This window comes from Rhea americana, unplaced genomic scaffold, assembly GCF_003343005.1.
Source record: "Rhea americana isolate MKP2758 unplaced genomic scaffold, rheAme1 scaffold_132, whole genome shotgun sequence".
In the NCBI taxonomy this organism is placed as follows: Eukaryota; Metazoa; Chordata; class Aves; order Rheiformes; family Rheidae; genus Rhea; species Rhea americana.
Genome location: NW_028185395.1, coordinates 637,717 through 661,152, shown reverse-complemented (window position 1 = coordinate 661,152; position 23,436 = coordinate 637,717). Strand labels below are relative to the sequence as shown.

General features: G+C 37.3%; 1 protein-coding gene across 1 annotated transcript in view; it reads left to right on the top strand.

Annotated features, from left to right (window-relative positions):
- The window catches only part of EFHC2 (EF-hand domain containing 2), a 64,986-nt gene extending 45,791 nt beyond the window's left edge, over nt 1-19,195 (top strand). The window contains exons 11-15 of the mRNA XM_085297903.1: nt 1,392-1,525; nt 6,611-6,808; nt 7,395-7,487; nt 16,411-16,516; nt 18,930-19,195. Of these exons, the coding sequence (XP_085154029.1) occupies nt 1,392-1,525; nt 6,611-6,808; nt 7,395-7,487; nt 16,411-16,516; nt 18,930-19,025 (627 nt within the window). The 3' untranslated portion in view covers nt 19,026-19,195. The remainder of the gene's footprint in view (nt 1-1,391; nt 1,526-6,610; nt 6,809-7,394; nt 7,488-16,410; nt 16,517-18,929) is intronic.
- The last annotated feature ends 4,241 nt before the right edge of the window (nt 19,196-23,436 follow it).

Here is a 23,436-nt window from a genome sequence, read left to right as displayed (position 1 = left end):
ACAAGCTACACGATATTCTTCCCTGCTTTTTTTTTGTCCAGACCTTTTGTGAATGGAGAAAGGTCTGAGTTCAGACTCTGCTTGTTCCCTGACTGCCACCTCACCAAATCCTCCAGGATGCTAGTAGGCCTAGAAATCTTTAAATGCTCTACTGGTTGCTTCTTTCTGCGTATTTTTTTCTTAATCTCTTTTTTTTCCTTACCTTTTTTCAGCAAAAAGATACGTGCTTACAATCCAGACAGTAAGGGCTTTGAAAGAGAACTGAACAAGTTGCCATCTATATGACTTTTTGGTTGTTGGTCAAGCTGCTCCATACCACTGCTTTGCATGTCATTGCATGCCAGCGTTGTACCTGGAACAATTTTTTCATGGGCAACAACTGTCTCCTCTAAATCTGAGGATGTTAATACTGTTCTGGCAGTGTTACAGAGATATTAAACACCCTTTTCAAGATCATTTTGAACTGATACAATAGTACAGGCAGATTTTAGCATAAGTAGGAGTGAAGCTTTGTTATAATTAGGTCCTTAATACCAGTCATACCTAATTTCAAATAACTGCTAATTTAAACAGCATTACTTACTGGGAGAAATGGGAGAAAAACATTTTCAGACAGTTCATTGCACTTTACAAGCTATGTAGAACATGACATAATGTTAGAGCATAGCTGATATTCAAAACTGGACTCAACCCCTATTTAATGACTAAATACATAGATATTTTATTTTAAAAAGGAGTAGAACAAATAAATCATTGGAGCAGCCCTAACACAAGAATCTGAATATAAGGTAGAAGCTTCTGTGCTCCAGCTCTGTTTGTCTACATTCAATTTTATTTTCTTCTGGTTAGGAAGAAATAAGCATTCTTTTCATATGGCAGGAAAAGCTGATTTCTTACAAATACCAATCTGCTGATTCTGAGTAAGTAAACCAAGACTAATATAAATGAACATTTCTTTTGAAACCATTCATCAGAGCAAAGAGTGATAACAGAAGTTTTAACTTGGTGAATTTTATTAATAGAGAATTAGGGGAGATGCAGCAGCATAAAACTAGGATCAGTTAGATATGTGTCTTAAAGCACTTCTGCTTTAACAATACAATTCTTGAAACAAAAGTGGGTGTCCTTTTGTGTATCTGGAATAAGCTTTCTGAGAGAGCATGATCTGATGATTTTTGTTTATTTTTCATTTTCTCAGTAGGAAGAATTTTTTCTCAGTAGCAGGCTTCCCTCCAAATTTAGTGTAGATTTGTGTATTTGAAATGAGACAATGAAGAAGCTAGTAATACTTAGCAGTTCAGCGTGGCCCTGCATCTCTGCATCTCTTGCTGGTACATGAATTGAATATTGCCTTTCCATCTAATCTGTATTTCTTGCTTTCCTCTGTTAAGTTCTCCATGGCTGATATCAGTGTCATTCTCAAGAAGCTGAAAGATATAGCAGAACCTCGTTCCCGAGAAGTCAAGCAGATGTTTGCAGCTACTGATCCTGACCATACTAAGGTGATTGAGTATGACCCTTTCAGGTAAGATGGTGGGTTTTGTTCTTTAATATTTAGTGGAGATGCATTCTCCAAAAATGCAGAGGGCATGACTATTTCACTTTCTGCGTGTGTTAACTGACAAGTGGCATGCATTTGTTTTGCATTTACTTGGGGACTTTATGTGAAAAAGAAAGTGAATCCATGGCCAGGGAAAAGAGAAATGGGATAGTTTCAAGTAAGCTGAACAGCACAACTAAAATCACAGAATCACAGAATAGATGGGGCTGGAAAGCACTGCTGGAGATCATGTGGTCCAACCCCTCTGCCCAAGCAGAGGCAGCTCAAGCAGGTACAGTTTCGTTCTGAGTATGTACAAGGATGGAAACTCCACAACATCTCTGGGCAATCTCTTCCAGTATTCAAATCTGTCTACTTTTTATGGTGCTAAAATAAGGTAGTGTGAAGAAAGGCAATTAAGCAGTAATGCATACACTAAATGGTAAAGGAAAGCTCATCCTGAGTTTAATTAGGAGTTTTGAAATTCAAGAGGAAACATTTGAGTTGCCTCATTTTGAGTTGCTGCGAATACTTGTTTATAAGAGGTTTGAATCATTGGTAAAGAAGATGGTCTCAGAACCAAGGAACATTGAAATAGAGGATACAGTAATAAGCATCTTTAAAAAAGATTGGAAAGCAGTAATGAGACTAATAGTAGTTAATGTCTGGATAGTAGTTTCATCAGAGATAAGGTGAGAATAAATCTCGATTCTAGCAATGAACCTGTTATGACAATGGACAAATGTATAGATACATAAAAGACAAGATGAAATTCAAGAGCAAACTGACTTCGATTTAACCTACAGCTGAAAGAACTGAGCATATGAGCTGTGTTGGGTACTGGTAAAGTTAATGATGTAGAACAGAGGAGGAGTTTTTATGTAGATTTTATTTTATTTTATTTTGTAGTGGTAATTTGCTATGTATTTAGGAGCTGTCATAATAACTAAGGTATATAGGTGGATATATATTGTCTGGAATGTTATCCCTAAAGAAATGTTATCTAATGCAGAAATTACTGATGAAATATCTCAGGGGAAATACAGATCAGCAGAAGGTCTTCTAGCAATTCAGAGTAAAAGTAATAAGAAATGAAAAGCTGCCTATTCAGAAATGAAAAATAAGTGATTGGAAAGGGAGAATTCAAACCAAGGGAGGCCAGAGTTGTCTGCAATTCTCGTTGAAAATATTTCTAGATTGATGTCAGGTGTTCTACTGAACAGAAACAAATTTTGAATTGCTAACTGTATTAAGAATGAAAGTCTTATTGATAGAGTAAGGAGGGGAGAAAATTGAAAGATAAAGTGTATCTAGAGACAGTTTACAGTACTTAGGAAAGGAGTTTAATTTATTTGTGAAATAAATGTTTAAAATCAAATAACTTAGTCATGATTTTAAAACAGATTATGCAAAAACAAGTTTCAGAATATTTACTTAACCAGACTGATGGAGCACATTTGAGAAGGGATTGTGCTCTTAAACTGTAGGAAAAGATTTTTACTTTTACTCTCTGCAGCTGTGAACAGCCTAGCAGCTCAGCTTAGCATAGAGATATTCTGTAGCGTGGAATAGGGTATATCTTACTGTGTGCTACTGAGGCACTTCGTTGCTACTCTTTTAGCAACCAGGATGCAGTAGGCCTCTCTGAGCAAGAGAGAAAACAGGAGAATCCACATAATAATGTGTTTTTTGGCCCCACTGTCACATTGATAAGTTTGAACATCTACTAATGCTCTATATGCATGCTGCAGTGGGACCTAAAGGAGTCTGACAGGAAGCATCCATGCTGCCAGAGAAAAACTTGCCTCTAAGGAACACTTCACTTTTACACTTTGTAGTGATAGTATGTTTTTTTTTCTGTTCATATATCTTATGCCTAATAATCTAAGCTTCTTTGTTTTTTATCCATATACCGTATTTTTTAACAATCAAAACCTTTTTTCATGACAAAGGTAAGAGAATGCTTCTTTGCCTCTATGAAAAGTCACAGATACCTATTTCTCTTTCAGTTTTGTATTTTCTTGTATACATTACTGTTTATTTTTAATCTGTTGTGGCATTTCATGATTATAATCAACTACAAATGATTATTTTTAGTCCACGCAAATATCTATGTGACAGCTTCAACCAGCAAAATAATCCTCTTTTCTTAAATACAACTAAGGCTGTACCATGACCTGAATGTTGTTGTTCAGATTTCTTCCTTTCTATTTATATAATTTTACATGAACTACATTTTTAAAGATATACCATAAATGTGATGTAGAGAAGCATAATTATAATTATACAATTTACTTGGGCCATCTTGAGAATTCAAATTTACAGCAAATCATCCGGGAAATAAACACATGGCATATACTGAATTTATCCCCTGAACAATAATTGGAAAGCTTTGTTAAAGAGAGAGGAAGATAAAATAAGTAAAAGTTAGATGCCTGCATATCAGATGATCCTACTCTGAATGATTTTTCTCATAAGCTACTGGCAAGACCGTTTGCTGTTAGAGACAAAGAACCTACAGGTTTAGCAATGATGCCTATCTTTAATTCATCTTGTGAAACAGCTCTCTTGAGCAATTAATTATTATTTCTCTTTTTCTCTACCAAATTCAGATTGCAATCTGTCTTATTCTTCTAGAATAAGAAAGTAAAAGATAAGATAAGTTGTGGGAAAAGTTGTGGCGGCTTTCTTCTTTTTGTCAAGAGGAATTTAGATGTAATTTTGTATGTGAATTTTGGGTCTCTATCATCAGTCTCTAGCAATCATAAGAAAAATCCTTAATTCAAAAATGAGACAATAATTTTATCTGAGGTTCTGGTGACTTGATTGCTATTGACTGGCTTAAAAGGATGTATGATTTTAAAATCCTGACTCTGCAAGAACTCTGTGCCATGTGTGGAATTCCAGTACATGAAAGTATTCACATGGGTAAAGCTATCTTCACGCTTTCAGCTTTGCAGGCCTGAGCACTTAGAAAGCCAGTCTTATCAGGCAATATTGTCTTCTACTTTATGTTTATAATAATATCTAGCAGAAAGGCTCCATTTTTTACTAGGTCTCTGAATGCTGCTACAATATAAATAATAATATTCAATAATTGTAATAATAATAGTGATAAGAGTAATAATAATGATAATAGATGGACTAAGTTTTGGTCATTGAGTTTGCCTAATGCCCAAATAAGACTTTTTCTGGTACTGTCAACAACTTATCTTCTTATATTTATCTGCTGGAAATAAAAGATCTTTCTAACTTTTTTAATATGAAAAAGGCAGCAATTGAATCTAAGTAGACTCTATATAGTGTTTAGCATCCTTTGTTGAATAGCGCTGTGAATGCAATCATATTCTGGGTTACTAATAGATATTTTTGTCTGAGCAGAACCACACAAGCCTCTGAGAAGAAACTACTGAAAAACTGTTTGTTGGTAAAAATTTGTGTTTTGGAGGGGTACGAAATTTCTGTGCTTTCAATTCGGACCCATTATCAGAAGCATTCAAGATTTTACGTATTCTCCAGTCAGCAGTTTGTGTCTTGTGTCAGATATTTGTGCTTCACTGATAATTTATTCCATTTGTTTACAAAAACTGTTATATCATCATAGTGATGCACTATCCTGCAGGGTGCCACAAAGTACAGTTCTAATTGTGTCAGTGATTTTGTTGAAGTTTATTTTTAGTGCAATTTATCCAGAAGTTGCAGAGAGAGTTAACCTAATTTGTCTAAGATACATAGGCCTATGTTTATGCTTACTGTTAAAAAAAAATCCTGTTAAATATGAATTCACTAGAGAGAGACATTTGGAAGCATAATGCCATGGTATATTTATTACATGAATCCAAATTTGTCAAGAAGCCTTGTAACAGGGTAAATTATAGTTCAAGTCATTTTTTCTGGGAGAACTGGAAACCTCCTAGATTTCCTTGCATGCCTTAGCGATGGTGCTTTTCTTTCCTCATATTGTGTTAACATCCAGGATAGATGAAGAGTTCCCCAGTCACTGAAGGTAATACATTCCCTCTAGCAAAGATGATACTGTCTTTAAAATCAGTCCTCTTCCTTCGCTCTCCCCTCTCTACAAAACAGAGAGAGATTGTTCTGAATTATAATTACTAATTCTGTTTCTTAAGCTGCACAGAGTGTATATCCATTTGCTGATATCTCCACAGGTGCCCCTATCCCCAAATCACTCCACTGCTATTATCAGCAACGAGTCCTTCATATCGAGAGGAGCAGTCATTCAGTGTCAGCACTGGCCTTTCACACAGATCTTGGGTTTCTTGGGTTGGACTGATTCTTCCAGCAGCGCAAGCAATCTCAGGAGAGCTTCTACTCAGACTGTTCCTTGCATGGGATTAGGTTGTTTCTTGATAGTGTTCAATCATCAGCTGATCTTGTCGCTGGCTCCTATCCTTCTTTCATGCCAGGAGGGCTTGTGATTACAAATCAGATGTCATTTTCTGCCTTTCTCTGGGGCCAGTTCCTGTTTCCTCTCCCCTAGTTTTCCCCTGAAAGCTGCCCAGCAGGGCCAGCTTTCACAGTGCTCTGTGGAGTGTGGCTTGACACTTGATTAATACTCTTATTTGTTGGTATCTTCTGCCCCACTTCCCCTCTGCCTTAGAAAAGTCTTTATGTATTTTATGCAACAGTTATTGTACATGCTTTGTGTTTACAGATAACTAATCATATGCTGCAGAATGCAAAGCATCATTAGGAACAAAACAAGATAATGACTTATATAATTGTCTAACTTACTGGATATATGTGGTGACAAAATAAATCTTTGCTAATTTTTGTTGCTGGTAAGAGATTTGCAGGTAATGGGCTTTAAACGTGACTATTACTTATTTATAAAAAGCTACAAAGGAAACATGGACATCCTCCAAAAGTTTAGAGTATGGGTAGTTTCCAGGACACCTCTTAGAACAGGCCTGGATTTCAAATTTAAGTGAATTCATTTAAAAACAGCATTTTATGTTCTAGTTATTTCCACAGATATTTAATGACTATTAACTGCTTTTAACTCTTCTACTTAACACTAATGTAGGTTGCTGTTGTTTTTGTGAACAGAAATTTGATAGAGAATATCACTGAAGGAACACTGTCAGAGCATGAAATTATGACTCTTGGGCGCTATTACAGCATGAGAGATGACTCTGAAATGGATGTTGACTTCCTCCTTGCAGTGGCTCAAGAACAATTAAAGAAAAAGAGTTTTGAGAATTATGGACAACTCTCTGCTGTGCTTGTATATAATGACCGTGAAAAGTAAGTTTCTTGTAATAAACATAGGCTGTCATTTGGAGAGGTTTACTTTGAAATCTGCCTACTTCCTGGTAGTTGTTGACCAAATGATATACTGCAGTCAAAGAGTATTACTTCTAATGCTAGCCTATCTCTGCACTTGAAAGTGCACAAGAAAATGACAGCCTTTTGTCTCATCTGCATTTTTTTTGTGGACTTTCCATTATAGCTTCTATACTGAGCATTCTGTGACATAATCAGATGCTTGTCAACAGGCAAATCACATTATTTTAAATTAAAGAGAAAAAATAATGATTTACAAAAAAAAAAAGATTTATAGTTTATGCTTTATATGAATCATATACCCTTTTTGTTCTCTGATGGAACAAATTAAGAATCTCAGATGATCAGTCAGAATCTCTGAGAGAGAGCAACTACCATGTGAACTTCATGTTTCTGAGCTTTATAATACTGAAATTTCATAGAACATCTTTTTGTTACCTCTAGCCCAATATTCTTGATATGTTTTCGTATTCACAGCAACATGTACTTGAAATAAATCTGGAAAATACATAAAGTAGACTTCTCCTCTCTGTTTATGCTTGTTTAGACGTGGAGTGCTGCCCCACGAGATGTGTAGGACTATTTGCAAGTCCTTCAGGTTGCCGCTAGCTGATGATCTTCTGCAAGCTTTACTGACCATGTAAGTCAAAGGTGATGACCTGCATGCATGGATGTAAATCAATATAATGCAACATATGCTTACTGAAAGGAGGCTATTGAATATCTACTGTGGACATATTCCTTACAAATTTGTCATTTATACAATTTTAATGATTAAATGATTCTGATTTTGTCCCTATAAACATACAAATTTTCTTATTTATAGAATATTTATAATATTTCTATATAATTTGTAATTATAATATTGTGTTTATGTTACACTATATACACATAAATATATATTTATATCTTATAATTACAATGTAATTATAATTATATTCTAATATAATTGTATTATAATATATCTCAATATAATATTGAGAACTGGATAGTATTCAAACATCACTTTCTCCAGGCTCAAGAGCGGTCCATCCCTATGAGTAAGAAGTCCAGCAAAGGGGCAGGAGACCTGCATAGATGAGCAAGTTGCTCCTGGCAAAAGTAAAACAGAAGAAGAATGTGGAAGAGGGGACAGGCCACTTGGGAGGAATATAAGAATGTGGCCAGAGTATGCAGGAATGTGATGAGGAAGGCTGAGGCCTATTTGGAATTAAATCTGGCAAGGGATGTCAAGGACAAGAAGGGCTTCTTCAAATACATTAGTAGCAAGAAGAAGACTAGGGAAGATGTGGGCCCACTACTGAATGGGGCAGGGGCCCTGGCGACAAAGGCTACAGCGAAGGCAGAATTACTGAATGCCTTCTTTGCTTCAGTCTTCACTGCTAAGGGCAGCCCCCAAGAATCCCAGAGCCTGGACGTGAGGGAGAAAGTCCAGAGAAGGGACTTTGGTTGAGGAGGAAAGGATTAGAGACCTTCTGGGCAAGCTTGACATCCACAAGTCCATGGGCCCTGATAGGAAGCACCCACAGGTACTGAGGGAGCTGGCGGATGTTGTTGCCAGGCCGCTCTCCACCATCTTTGAAAGGTCCTGGAGAACTGGGGAAGTGCCTGAGGACTGGAAGAAAGCCAATGTCRCTCCAGTCTTCAAAAAGGGCAAGAAGGAGAACCCACGCAACTAYAGGCCGGTCAGCCTCACCTCCYTCCCTCGAAAAGTGATGGAACAGCTCATTCTGGATGTCATCTCAGGCATATGGAGGAAAAGAAGGGGATCAGGAGTAGTCAGCATGGATTCAGCAAGGGGAAATCGTGCTTAACCAATCTATTAGGCTTATGTGATGGCATGACTAGCTAGGTAGATGAGCAGTGGGTGCTGTGTACCTTGACTTCAGCAAGGCTTTTGACACTGTCTCCCATAACATTCTCCTAGAGAAGCTCAGGAAGTGTGAGTTAGGTGAGTGGACAGTGAGGTGGACTGAGAACTGGCTGAAAGGCAGAGCCTGTGACTAGTGGAGTCCCCCAGGGCTCAGTACTGAGTCCCATCCTGTTCAACTTATTCATCAATGACCTGGATGAGGGGACGAAGTGCCTCCTCAGCAAGTTTGCTGATGATACCAAGCTGGGAGGAGTGGCTGATACACCTGAGGGCTATGCTGCCATTCCGAGAGACCTGGCCAGGCTGGAGAGCTGGGCAGAGAGGAAAGTCCTGAGGTTCAACAAGGGCAAGTGCAGAGTCCTGCACCTAGGGAAGAATAACCCTGTGCACCAGTACAAGCTGGGGGTTAACCTGCTGGAAAGCAGCTCTGCGGAGAAGGACCTGGGAGTGCTGGTGGACGACAAGTTGACTATGAGGCAGCAATGTGCCCTTGTGGCCAAGAAGGCCAATGGTCTCCTGGGGTGCATTAGGAAGACTGTTGCCTGTAGGTTGAGGGAGGTGATCTTGCTCCTCTACTCAGCCCTGGGGAGGCCTCATCTCAAGTACTGTGTCCAGTTCTGGGCTTCTCAGAACAAGAGGACATGGCACTACTGGAGAGAGTCCAGCACAGGGCTACAAGGATGATCAGAGGGCTGGAGCATCTGCCCTATGAGGAAAGGCAGTGAGAGCTGGGCCTGTTTAGCCTGGAGAAGAGAAGACAGAGAGAGGGTCTTATCTATGTCTATGAATATCTTAAGGGAGGTTGTCAAGGGGATGGGATTGGACTCTTTTCAGTGGTGCCAAGTGACAGGACAAGAGGCAATGGGCACAAACTGGAAGTTCCACCTGAATATGAGGAAGTACTTCTTTAAAGTGAGAGTGACAAAGCACTGGAACAGGTTGCCCAGAGGTTGTGGAGTCTCCTTCTCTGGAGATATTCGAAGCCTGCCTGGATGCAACCCTGTCTAACATGTTGTAGGTGACCCTGCTTGAGCAGAGGGGTTGGRCTAGATGATCTCCAGAAGTCCCTTCCAACCTTACCCATTCTGTGATTGCAATTTTGTGAATTAGCGAAGGCACATCCTTCTTAGGACTTTACTTAGTTTTATCTGGCTTAAGTGATCATTTGCATTTTGCTTGAATTTTATGGAATTAGTCTTATGGGAATTAGCTACTGATATTTATCCTTATCTATGAGATTCACATTTTTGCATTAGTTTTACCTGTATATATGTAAAGTAAAAATAATACTCTTGAAGAAGCATGCTATGTAAGTTTTAAGAAACGAAAGTTGAATACAATAAAAATGTACTTTAATCAGGTAGGCAGTATTAGTAGTAAAGGACAGTGTTTTGCTGCCCCTATTAATCTCATCTGAGACATATATTTTATTGATTTTTTTAAAGGGAAAGGGAGATTGTCAGTTCCAGTATTTGCATGATTTCAGTATTTTTCTGTAGCTCATTTATATTGTATTTGAGACAAAATGCTTAGCTGGTTATCTTAGTGGGAGAAAAAATGAAAAGAATTAGTACTCAATGCACTTGTATCAAAGGCTACAATTCAGAGTAACTGTAATGTTTTGAACACTCCTTTCATGGTGCATTTTGCTTTCATGGCCCACTTTCCTGGTAGTAGGTTTAAATTACATGCTCATTGGTCTCTTCTTTTCATCATTAAATGTATTGCTGGTGCCTTCACATTGTCTAAAATGCAGGAGTATGTCTTATCATCTGTCACACTTAGATGCTTTCAGGTGGACATGCTTCTTGATTTCAGAAGCTTCTGAATTTATCGTATATTGAAAAGATTCTTGTCAAGCAGAAATATGGAATGCTTTTGATAAAATATTTACATACTGCAAGCAAGACTTCTTCAGTCAGTGCCAAAGACTGCTTTAAGAAACCTACAGGCCTGTTTTCTACAAAGCCCTGTTCCCTTCAGACCCAAGACTTTCAGAATAGTTCTCTGCAGTAGCCGGATAGATGACTTAGGCAATTTGTCAGCCATACATCACTTCTGACAGTTGGGTTACAAGCATTAGTGATCAGAAGCATGTCTGAATTTTAGGATTAATCTAAAACTGATTTTTTAGAACTCCCACTAAGCTGCCCAACATGAAAAGTGCTGGAGGACAATTGACATACAGTACTAAACAAGGAGTTCTCATAGTTTCCACTTCGTAAAGACTGAAATTGAATAGATGCGAACAGATGAGAGTCTGGAGGTTTTCCTTCATGTACTAACTCAATGTTGATGAAAAACAGACAGTCCTGACACATCCTAGACTCCAGAGACATATTTATTGTTTGTGAATTTATACTAGGGAAAGCTTTTTTGAGATGAATCTCTTCTCTCTTAAAAAGTCTAAGTGTAGGTAGTAAAATAGAAAAAGCCCAGTACACTATAATAAAAATTAGAGATAAGCTTAGAAGGCAAGGAGGGGACTTGAGTCTGGATTCACAATATTTCACTTAGCTTTAGGCCAGTACCCATGACAGCTGAACTAGGATGTAGCTGCTCTAGGTTCTTTCTATGGGCAATGGAGAATAGAGGGTTATCTCCTCAGCCTGCTTAAGAGATAGATTTCTAAATTACCATTCTTTTCCCTTTGATTCTAAAGGGGTTTTGGGCAATGTGTATTCCACATTTTGGTATGAGAAGGTTAAATGGGATGAAGCTGGGCCATAGTATTCAGTAGAAGTACTCCACATGATAAAGTGTTATGTATTATGCCAGTTCTATGTTACAATATCAACTGCTTTGAAAGATTGCAGTGTATGTGATGAGTCACTGTACTGCAGATAATAGCGAAAAATATCATGTTCTTAATAATGTGTGCAGTTGGCACTGCCTGGGGAGGCCATTGTTTCATGAGGGTGCACAGACAGGAAAGGATTTCCTCGAGTATATTTGACAGGAATTAGTTTCCATTATCTCGAAATCAAAGAGTAGAGTTGGATGATTGAGATTTAGCACTTTTCCTTCTCTCCTGCTTTCTCTAGTTCTCCTCCAGACTGAAGAATCATGAAACAGGCAGGTACTGTAAATGAAGAACAGTCTCACTCTTTGGGAGTTCAGTGTGCAAAATTCCTTCTTGTCAACAATATTCTTTCTCTGTTTTAGAGGAAGAAGCATGTGATTTTGTGTCCATTGATGTTTCTGAAGCAAGCAGTGATAGTGCTTCTAGTATATAAATCTGAATTTATGAAGGAAGAAAACGATACAATAAAAATTGTTGGATCGATTCCCACAAAATCAGTGTCTATAGCTAATGCACTAGCTGGACCCTATTCAGCTATAAAATGGTATTAGACAATGTGATCAGATAATACTGACTGAAGACTGAAACTCTATGTTTATTCAGCTTTACTATCCAAGATTAGGTGGCAAAGACTTTCTGTAGGACTTAATGGTTCTATTTTTTCCATTTTAAAAGGTAATACTCTTAAAGTATTTATTATTTACATTTGTAAATTACTGCAGAATTAGTCCCTTATTAAAATCATGGGATGGAACCAGGAGTTACTGCCTGATTTTGTGGTCACCTCCAGATGACCCCAAAATTTTCTCATTTACTCTACTCATTGAGCATTCTGTTTCCACAGAGTGCAGTGGGGGAATTAGCACAAAGAGTCAGAGCTTTCATAAGACCCTTTCAAATTTTCTGCCTAGAGTAAGCTTATATTTTATTTGTTATGGGATGGTGCAGTAGTAGGATTTAGGTGCCCAAAAGTGTGTCCATTTTTGAACTTACTCAAACTGGCCTATTGACAGGTACTTCCTATCTCCATCAGCCTTGTCTCACTTATAGTTTTTTAACTACAGCGCAATGCAGTTTTTCATCATAATGTATTAGGTACACATTTATTTCTGCCAGAAAACTGCAATAGTTACTATAATCATTTCTTTAAATTTATGCAAACATAAAGAACAATTATAGTTTATTTAAAAAACAAATGTTGCTGAAATACTTAAGTTATGAATTTCAGCACTTTCTTTTGCTGTTATTTTTATTTACTGCAGAGTTAAGTGCATGCTAACGAGGACTTAAGAAGATGCAGTCCCTTCCCCAGAGGGTATACCATCAGCAGGCAGATAAGGAAAGAAAAAACTGGAGGGAAGTAGGAGGGGATGACAAGCGTACTAGTATTACAAGTTGACGTTTGCGCATTAGTTTAGTTGTTAAGTGTACATCCCTGATTTTTTTAAAAAAATATGTCTTTTAATTGTTAAAAGAAATACCTGACTAGTTCTTCTCATCTGCACTGTACTGAGATGAGTCTTGGACTTGTGGTATTGAAACTGTGGGCTAGTCTATAGAGGAGAAGCCCTGAAAAGCTGATTCTGCATGTCTCAGGTAGCAGTGCCCTCTAACAAAGGGCCTGCTACACGTTCTTCCTATTTCTCCTGTCACTACTAGGACATGCCAGGACACTTTCATCTGCTCAGCTTTTTCCCTCTTTGTGGCTGGATGTTCCTTACTGATTTTTACCACATTGCCTACCTGTAATTCCATGCTGTTTAGAATTGACCTGCAACTTTCACGCAACTAACCCTCTTCTCCTTCTACATGGGTCCTGGTAGCAGACAATAAGGTTGGAAATTGTCATGAGAGACAGAGAGACAAGACAGCAACCATTACTTATCTGATACTGATCAGGTGCATATACTGGTCTGTGCTTAAATCTTTTCATATGACCAGATTGTGAACACTTAGGCATATACTTTTGTTATGCAGGGGCTATCAAAAAGGCTTAAGAATCCTAACATATTCTATAAAGTTAAGGCAGCTTAATGTCTCTCCTTTACTGTTAACCGATTAACTTTTTAATAAATTTTCATCAGAACCAAGGAATTCAAAATCTGTAACATGTACATTAACATTTGACATAAATGGGTTACACATTTCTTGAATGTAATGAACAAGTATTTAAAAGCAGGATTTACTCAGCAAAGTATCATCAGGAATGCTTATAAGGTGACTTAAGCAGATTTTTCATGTCTGGAATATTTCATTATGGTTATATTTTTAGAAGCAGAAATGTAATATTGTTTCTGTAATGTCAAGGAGAAAAGAAATCTCTGCAAACTGTGGCAGGGATGGAGGAGTGACTTTTTTTTCATAGTCTAATATCACATGCATTGGTGAAGTAAAATGGTAAAATTGAGGGGAGACATATTTTCAAGAGAACTTTTTGGGCATCTTCTTGATAAAACAAATCTAATTTCCTTTAGTAAACAGCACTGTCATTTTCAGCCATTGAAATGTATGGTATCTACTAATGCAGAAATTGATAACATCTCCTCCTCATTTTTTCCAGTCCTCTGGGCCAAATTAGAAGTATGTGCATTTACTAGGTTGGTAAAATAAGTAGCAGTAGTAAAGAGATTGAAGGAATAGTAAATTTTTTCTGGATGTTACAGAATAATATTTTAAGATACTTTCTGTAGGTATTTAAATATAGGATGCAGGAGTTCCATTTCTTGTGCCCATGCTGAAAGCTTTGATTATCATTAATGATACTACTTCATGTTTATGTTGTCTTAATTTGCTAGTACTGTCGCATTAACGGACTTTGCTTCATGTTAATGTGTGCTGAAAGCAGTAGCAGTGCTTTCTTTGACTTCATTACTTCAGCATAAAGGTTTAAGTAATTACTCACCTTCACTTATTTCTTATTAAAAAATCCTACTCACAGCTCTGCATCTCAGCAGTGGACTTTCTTTTGATCTTTCAAAACTAGCAAAAGATAGATTACATTCTGTGAACATAACAGTTTAAAACATTCTATTTAATGAAGGCATAGATATAAGCAAAATGTCATACACAACATTTCTCTAAAGATTTCAATTCCATAATGTGTATAGTATTACAAAAATCTGTCATGATAGTTCTGAAATTCTAAATCTGTGTGCCACACCTTTCTTCCAAGAAGGATCAACCTTTTCGTTGTCTTGTTACCTCTAATGCAGAAGTCCTTTCTCTCTGCATTTGCGTTCTGCAAAAAACCCAAATGAATAAAAACCACTTAGAAGTAGGAATGGTAATTTTTGTGTGTATTGGATGTATTCCACAAAAGCCTGACTCTTATGAAAATGTTAATTTACATGTGAAGTATTTAAAAGAAGAAAGATATAATAGGAAGATTTCTCGTGGCAATGTTTCAGACTCCCACTTAATACTAGTAACAGTAGCATTCTTGGTCTGCTTTTGCTCTCCTCTTCAGCATAACTCACTGTACTTAACATTTATGTTTATCGCTAGCATCTCTGTTTATTGCTCTCAGTATATTCTACTATTAGCTCTCCTGCTGACTATTAAGTGAAAGGTGTGGGGGGAAGGAGGGAGAGGATGAGTTGCAGTTTATTGCAGTTTATTTTGTCACTATATTTATTTATCTTTTTCTCCAGTATTATTTTGCTACTTTAGGTTATAAATTCTCCCTTAAAGTACCTTCATGCTTAATTTTTACCAGAACCCTCCTCAGGGACTATATGGGTTTTGAGGTGTATGTTCTGTGCAACGTTATTTCTTTTAGAACAACATAAAATAATTTTCTAAAAGACTTGTTTCATGAAGATAACAGTGTGTAGCTGATCTTCCTCCTACGCATGAAATAGTATTTGTCTCACCAGAATATAGGATAGAATGTTTCGCCTGACTTTTTCCACCAAAAGATAGGTATTGAGACTAAACAGTTAAATATATCCCTCCATAGACACAGGTGAACCACAGACACTTTCAGAAGACCCTCATAACTGAAACAAACATATCCAATTAGTCCAGGGAAATACAGAACAATACTATAAAACAACTACCAAATGACAAGGATTGTGATTTTCAACTCTGACTGTTAAATGATACTTCAGAGAGCTGTATACTTGTCAGCTGAAAATTGATCCCAAGGTTTGTGCAAACAGCGTTTTTGAAGGATTGCTTATTTTTAAGAAATGGCTGTAGAAACCAAATAAACCAGGCTAATTGTGTTACAGCATAGCTCCTCTGAGCCACAAGAAGTTCTATCTGAATGTGAGGGGGAATTTCTTCACTGTGAGAGTGACAGAGCACTGGAACAGGTTGCCAGGAGAGGTTGTGGAATCTCCTTCTCTGGAGGTCTTCAAGGCCTGCCTAGACGCAACCCTGTCTAACATGCTGTAGGTGACCCTACTTGAGCAGAGGTGTTGGACTAGATCATCTCCAGAGGTCCCTTCCAACCTTACCCATTCTGTGCTTCGGTGAGTCTGTGAATCTTTCCACCCGTTTCTTTCTACACAAAGGCATTAGACCCTGAGCATCCCAACTCTGTAAGGATTTTACCAATTGTAAGATTAGAGTGTTAGAAGAGTTCAGGCTATGGTTGAAAAGTAAAATGAAATTAGTTGAAATCTAATTCATTTATTAAAGAAATAGAATTCTAGTATGAGATACATTAATGAGCAGTAAGTATTTATATGAATATGTAGTGTACCATATAGAAGTCCTGTCAGTTTTGCAGTGTTTCCTTTTGTACTCTTGCTAGTGTTTGGTTCTATAGGTATAAAAACCATTATTGAAAAAGCGATGTATTAGTGTAATGTAAGAGAGCATGACACAACTGTGTTAAAAATTCCATTTAAATTTGTGTTATTGTATGAATATTCTACTTAGGTTTGAAGATGGCCATGAGCAAGTGGAGTATAAGAAGCTTGTGGATGGGCTGAACTGGAGAGAGAATCAAATCCCTGCTTTCCAGACAATAAAGGTTCCCCTTAAGGTAAAAGCAAAATTTTTGAGTAAAAGGAATGGGATAACCAGGCCCCTGGGATATTAATATAATTCGGCCAAATATAGTAACGTGTGATTTATCCAACAGAGATTACAACAGTTTTTGGTCTTTGCATGTTTGTGCCTGTTTTCTTCAAGTAGTTAACTTTTTTCTGGGAGGTTTAGAATGAAGCAAAGAAGTGACACAGGGAAGAGGAGTCCTGTAACTCACCTGTGCCTTGTAGGTGCCACATCTCTGCAACATATTTCTGGAAGAGAAAAAGAAGAGAGGGGGAAACGGGTATATTTATCAGTGAACAATGGGCGTGAGTGCTGCTCCTCCCACAAATATTGTTGTCACAAAAGTGATCTGTTCAGTTGCTGGGACGGCCAGGAAATTCTTTAAACTCCACTGTCAATGCAGAAAATAGGCTTATTTGTGTATATACGTATATATATATATATATATATGTAATAACTTCATGGAAACTTGTACATAACAAACCACAGCCTTGGTAGACATACAGCAGGAGCGGCATTGAGGGATCGACTTTGTATGTCTCCATCAGCCTGCTACTCAGGGTAAATAAAAATGCTCTTTCAACAGACTGCATATATTAATCTAATCTTGCCATCTTATGCTGAATGGAACATTTTAAAATAGATTGTGTGTAGGGCAATTACACGGATCTTTAAAAATCTCGTAACAGATAAATTCAAAGCTCTTCAGCCAACACGTACTTTTGCTCTTTTGGCCTTGGTAATGTGTTGCTATGGTTGTAGAGAATATCTTTCACTGTATTCAGACAGTTTAGAAGTGTAGCATTCGCTGAAATTCAAGTTCAGCAGTAGCGTATTTCAACTAGTATTCTGCAAGTACTGTGGTATTAACCTGACTACTCTCTCTTACCTAACTTTCAAGCTGTTTTTTCTGCAACATCTCAAACTGTCTGTGGTGTCTAGTGAAGGTCCTACCCTGTTGGTTTGCTCTACTCTACCTAGTGGTTTCTTTTTCACTTCATAAGAGAGAAGAATTTTTCCTTCTTGTAGAGATAAAATCAAAGCCCTTCTTTGTGTTTTATCCAGTAGTCTTGTGTTTCAAAGTATCAATTAAGTTTTGTTCCATGAGCGTTCTTTAATTTTATGGATAAATTCTACGCTTAAGCTATAGCTGTGTGCTCTTAAGAGATTCTGTCAGGGTAAGGGGCCACATGGGCTTTGGAATGGCGCAAATAGAGAGAAAATCAGCGCCTGTGCCCTGAAAATTTTTGCCTTGAAGATTATGCAGAGCTCCATAACAAAAAGTTGGGAGAAAGAAGCAGATGCACAGATTCATTCGCTGTTTAACACGTTCCCACCAGCTGAAGGTGGGGTGCAAGTGGCAATGGAACAATGGGGCAGCATTCACAGATTGAAGGTGTGGAAGAAAAAGTGCTTGTGAAAGAGGCAGGAGGTCGGAGCTGACATTCTTGGTGCAATGTGTGTTCTGATCAATGTAAGAGATGAGGTTGTACAGGAGTAGGGAGGAGACATCTTTATCTCCTTATCTTTGCTTGTAGATGCACTTTAAGAAAGTGGCTGATGCCTGAGAGCCCCAGGTGAAGACAGCACATGGGATTTATGTGAGGAAGCTTACAGCTGAAGTCAAGGAGGAGGAAAGAGTATTAGTCGGAAATATACTCATTCATGTGCAAGTTGGGATAATCAGTTCCTCAGTGGCTCTAAAGCCTTGCTATATCTGTTTTACTGATATATAGTGATGGTTTTTAATAAACAGTGCCCAAATCAGTGGCAGTATTGTTTATTCAGTTTTATTCACTTTATTGTTTTGTTAGTTAGCTGCAAAATCTAGACTAGGTGCCACACAAGAATATTTTAATGAGGACATCAACAAGAAATGAGAAAGATCAGGGAAAAGAAGGGATTTAAGTACTGTTGAATCTTTCAACTTTAGAATCTGATCACCATTCTGTTCATGACCTGCCATGTGATAATTTTGGGGTGCAATATATGTATTGGACAGACAGATTTCAGCAGCAGAGTTGTGCTTGTTTAGCACACTTTTTTCTTCTTTCTATCTCATTATTTTGTATGATTTTTAATGTTGAGACATAGATGACTTGCAAGACTTGCAAGACTTTCAAGTATATGTACCTTTAGGAAAAATAGTATGTTCTTTAATTTGAAAATTTCTGCAAAACTGCTAGTGATAGAGAGTATATTTTAATAAAATATTCTGCCAGATTGATAAAAATGTGCATGTAGTCATGTTTTAAGAGGATGTGCTACATAAAGGTCCGCTATTTCACAGAAGATTTCTATGTAGAAAGAAAGCAGCTCATTCAGTCATATATTGTGCAGCTTTTAATTATTACTGTTTTAAACATTATGTTCTAAGTTATTCTCTGGGTTACTAATTTCAGTATGAAGATGACTGGAGTGGACAGCTACCATCTCTTCCTGTGAAAAGGATTAAATACTTAACTCTTCTGGAGGATCTGTTTGGCAAGGAGGATTAATCCAATCTATGAAAGTCACTGTTTTTGGATTAGTGTTTCAGCTCCAAAGCTTGCTTGGGCAGATACTGAAAACATTCCTTGTAAAACAAAAAAACAAAGATGAAAGTTTTATTGCATTTAATTTCTTATTCCAACATAGATGTATACTTCATGTGTTTTTGTAACACCTTCTCAGTACTGTTCTATACTTATACAAGCATAATTAAAACTATACCCTGTAATCTTTGTGTTTGGTCTTATGAAGAATGTGCAAGTACTAAGAAATCTTTAAGTCAAACACAGCAGAACATGACAGACACTGCTTTGTTCCACGAACAAAAGAGGTTATTGGATGACCTCTTACAATTTCAAGTCAGACTGTATTAGCACAGTAAGATAATTCTGTTCCAATTCCCTCTCTTGCTTTTTAGCTTATGTCTGTATTTCTGCCATATCCCTATGCTGATGCTTAAGTATCTGTTTATATCAAAGCTTGTTATTTTACAGAGGAAATAATAGCAGGATTTTATCACTGTATAAGGTTGGTCTGGTATCAGAGTAATTATAGCCTGCCAATACAGAAGTAAATCTTCCAGGCATGGTATGAAACCTATCAGCTCTTGCATTTTGCTTTAAATATGAACCAGATTAGTCACCACCCGAATTTATTTGGGTAAGACATGTATGAAAAGATGGTATTTCTGTACAATTTTAGTGAGAGGCTTTCTTACTGTAACATTGCAAATTAATTGATACCTTGCTCTTTGATCAAGATTGTGATGACTAAGCAGAATTTCTGTTAGCATTTTTTTCTACAGCTTTTTAAGCTTGTGCCAGCTCCAAGTCATGGTTAGATCTGAATTTACTGTATGCCCTTGTGATAGAGGTAAGTATCCCAGTTTAAAGAAGGGAAGAGCTGAGGTGAAGCAGGAAGCTAACTCACCCATGATGACTTGGTGAAGGAGAGGATCTGTGAGAGGTATGTGCCTCTGCCTAGTGCTGAGGAATTAACAGATTCATTAGAATGAGAACCTTGGACTTTCTGTAATCTGAAATTATATTTCAGTCATATATTTCAGTGTTTGCTTTAGGATGAGAATTCAATGTATTTAAATACTCAAATTGAGAGAAAGTAGTTTAGAAAATAATTTAATCTACAAATTTGTGTTTTTCTAAAAGTTGGAGAACAATTTTAGATTTCTTAATTAATTTTAGAAACTGCACTGTATGATAGTATAAATTAAGTTTCTGATTATATGTCATCTATCTAGGTCCCCAGCTCCTGAGAAGAAATTCCTTTCACTCTGTGTGGCAACATATGAAGCTTTAGTCAGCTTTTTACCTTTTTCTGTCAGCAAAAGAGAACTTGAGGCAAGGCATAATCACGTGTGTTGCTGCTACTTAGGAAGATGTTTGCAATAAAATAAGTGATGATGATCTGTCCAGAGGGTCAAAAATAAAGCCATAAATATTTGTTCAAGCACTCCAGGTTGTAGACAAGACCATATACTACTTTTTAATTCAAAAGAGGAAAATTTTATTTCAAGGAAATCTGACCATGAGGATAGTATTGACAGCCAAATAAAAAAAACAACTAGTGTTTGAAATCAGTTTGATGAAACCTGAAAAGGTTTTAAACATGCAACCAAGACTCAACTCAACATTTTATGTGGATGCAGTTGTAAATGTTTAATATTCTCAGACTTCAGAAAGATATGTTTCATTAATGAAAATATTGTACATCTGAGAGGTTTCAAGGAAGATTGGTTGTGAACATTTAGAACTTCCCAAGTAGCTTTAAGAGACAAGAAATTCACTTTACTTTTTATTTTTCCTTTATGCTCACAGAACAAAAAAGAGCCTCTTTTCATTAGGAAAATTAGTATATGGAATACGATAGGGCACATCATTTCATGCAGAAGACTATGTACAGGTCTGGTCAGTCATGGTAATTTCAAACTAGAACCAGCACTGAGAAGAACTGCAAAGGTGACCAGGAGAATGTAGATATGGAAAGAGACTGGAGGAACTTAGCTTATTTAGCATGATCAAATGAAGGGTGAATATTCAATGTAAATATATTATGGATATACATGCTAGGTGAGGAAAAGATCTATTTTAATGAAGGACATTGGTGGCCTGAGAACAAATGGATATAAATTGTCATGAATATTTGAACTTGGCATTAAAAAAGGTTTTTAAATCATAAAACAATGAGGTTCTCTAACAGCCTTCCAAGAGCAAAGTACTCAGTTAGTTAGTTTTAAGATTGAGATGGCTCATCTGATGAGATTGATTACAGGATGTGATGCCTGTAATAGTGAGGACTGTATCTGATGTCAAAAGATTCCTTCTGGTCTTTGAGCCCGTGGAATGAGGCTTCTTTCATTTTTTTTTCTTTTTAAAAGAAGTATATGGAATTATCAGATTTCTGATACTTGAATACTTCCTAGTGACGATCCATATATTTTTACTAATACTCTCTGATTTTTTCTTCCTAATTCTCTTTCGCCTCTTTTTCTGTGCGTCTCACATAACTCCAATGAACACAAAAGGATCTCCTAGGAATAGGGCAGAAAAGGTCTGAAACATATTTTTGGTGCTTGTCACAGTGCTTATAATATGCCATACACTGTATTGTGATGAGTTATAAACACTTTTCACCAGGCTTTCTTTTTTACAAGCAGCAGTGCTTCCAAAGGGAAAAGCTTCAGCCAATCAGCAGTCCCATAATACTCTTTGTATAATGTGACTTAAAGCATATGCTGCCCAGAATATTTCAACCCCTCCTCTAATCCTGCCACCAGCCTTCTTCTCTCTTTTCACATTGCTGATGAGGGGCCTGAATGAAGACAATACCACAAGATTATGTTTCAAGATGGCAGGAGGCCACAGCTTTAAAGCATGCATCACATAAAGGAGAAGGCAGCCTTCACAGTTGCCATTAATCTCAGCTCTCAATCTCTGTAGAGGAGCCAAAGATATCTTCTTTCCACAAGTATCTGCACTCTCCATGGCAAGAGCAAAGAGATTCACATTACGGTACTGGCTCTCAATCTCTCTGCTGGGGTCTGCTGTGTGTTCAATGTTAATTTTTATTTCCTTAACTTGGGATTTGAGAATAAGAGGCTTGTTCTCTGGAATAGCTGCTGCTGCAAGCAAATAATGGGCCACAAGCAGCAAAGGTGACCTGTCTCTGTGTGCAGGTAATGCACTGTTTAGCTTACAATCTGCATCAGCTTGTGCTCTTGGCCAGTTAAGAGTGCCTGCTGTGGTCACTGACAAATGGGCCTCCCTCAGATATGGTGGCCCCAAGCAGCTGTGAACAATCTAATTTGCTGTGGATGAAAATAAAGTTTCTTATCAGGCAACTGTTCTTCTGTGTCCTGCCCATCATACCACTACTTACTGTATTCTCCAGACAGAACCAATGTCAGATCAGCTCTTTTTCATCAATCTAAATGAATAGATGTTGAAGTCCTCCCGCATTTTTATCTTATGTGTTGATAGGAATTGATCCCACTCTGCGGCAGGAAAGCTCTTCATAGAAAAAGTCTGAGCCCATTTGAATCCAGTATCTGCTCTCTTGTTTTGTCCTCTTAGCCCAGGAAACAATTCTGCCTCCAAAAAGCAAATTTTCTATTGGTAAACGGCAGGGATCCTCAAGCCACAATTACCAAGATAGAAGTTTTCAGTTACTTGACAGCATTTGGAGAACGGTAGTACATATATCGCTTACAATAATTCACTAGCCTGTTGCTTGCTGGATGCTTCTACATGTTCCCATGGTTCAAGACAAGGAATTATAATCATTAGAAAAATTTTCCGGTGGTTTAAATCTTGTACGCAGGTATTCAGTGACATGGAGGGTAACATTAGTTCTTTAACTGATAATGTCCTGCACCCTCAATAGCTTATCTGTAACATATCTACTCACTTAAGCACATTTTTTCTTCTTTTGAAGTAGCTTAGCCCTCCTTTTCTGGCCAGACCAAGTGCATAGTTAGGACAAGCACAATGAGAATATTTTGAGGGGAAAGAGGAATGGGGGAGAGGACAAAATGGTATCATTTTATCCTGTTTGTGAAGAAGTTACAATATCAGGAAGAAAAAAAATACCACGATCTGAGCTCAGTCATATTTAAAAAATGTTGTTAAGTGTTATAGAGGTAACATAGGTATATAGGTAACACTTGAGAAGGAAACATCAGAACCATTTTGAAAGATTTCTTTAAAATTGCTATTTGCTCTTAATTAATTTCTTCTTCTTGTTTGTTTAGGTTGGTGACTAAGATCCAGTCAGATTCAGCACTCTTGTTTTAGGCAATGTTCAAACAGTGAGGTGGGGATTAGGAGGAAAGTCCATGCCCCTACTAGTTCCTGATGTTAAGTTTAAAACCAGTGAGCATAACCAGGAAGAGGAAGTAAGCTA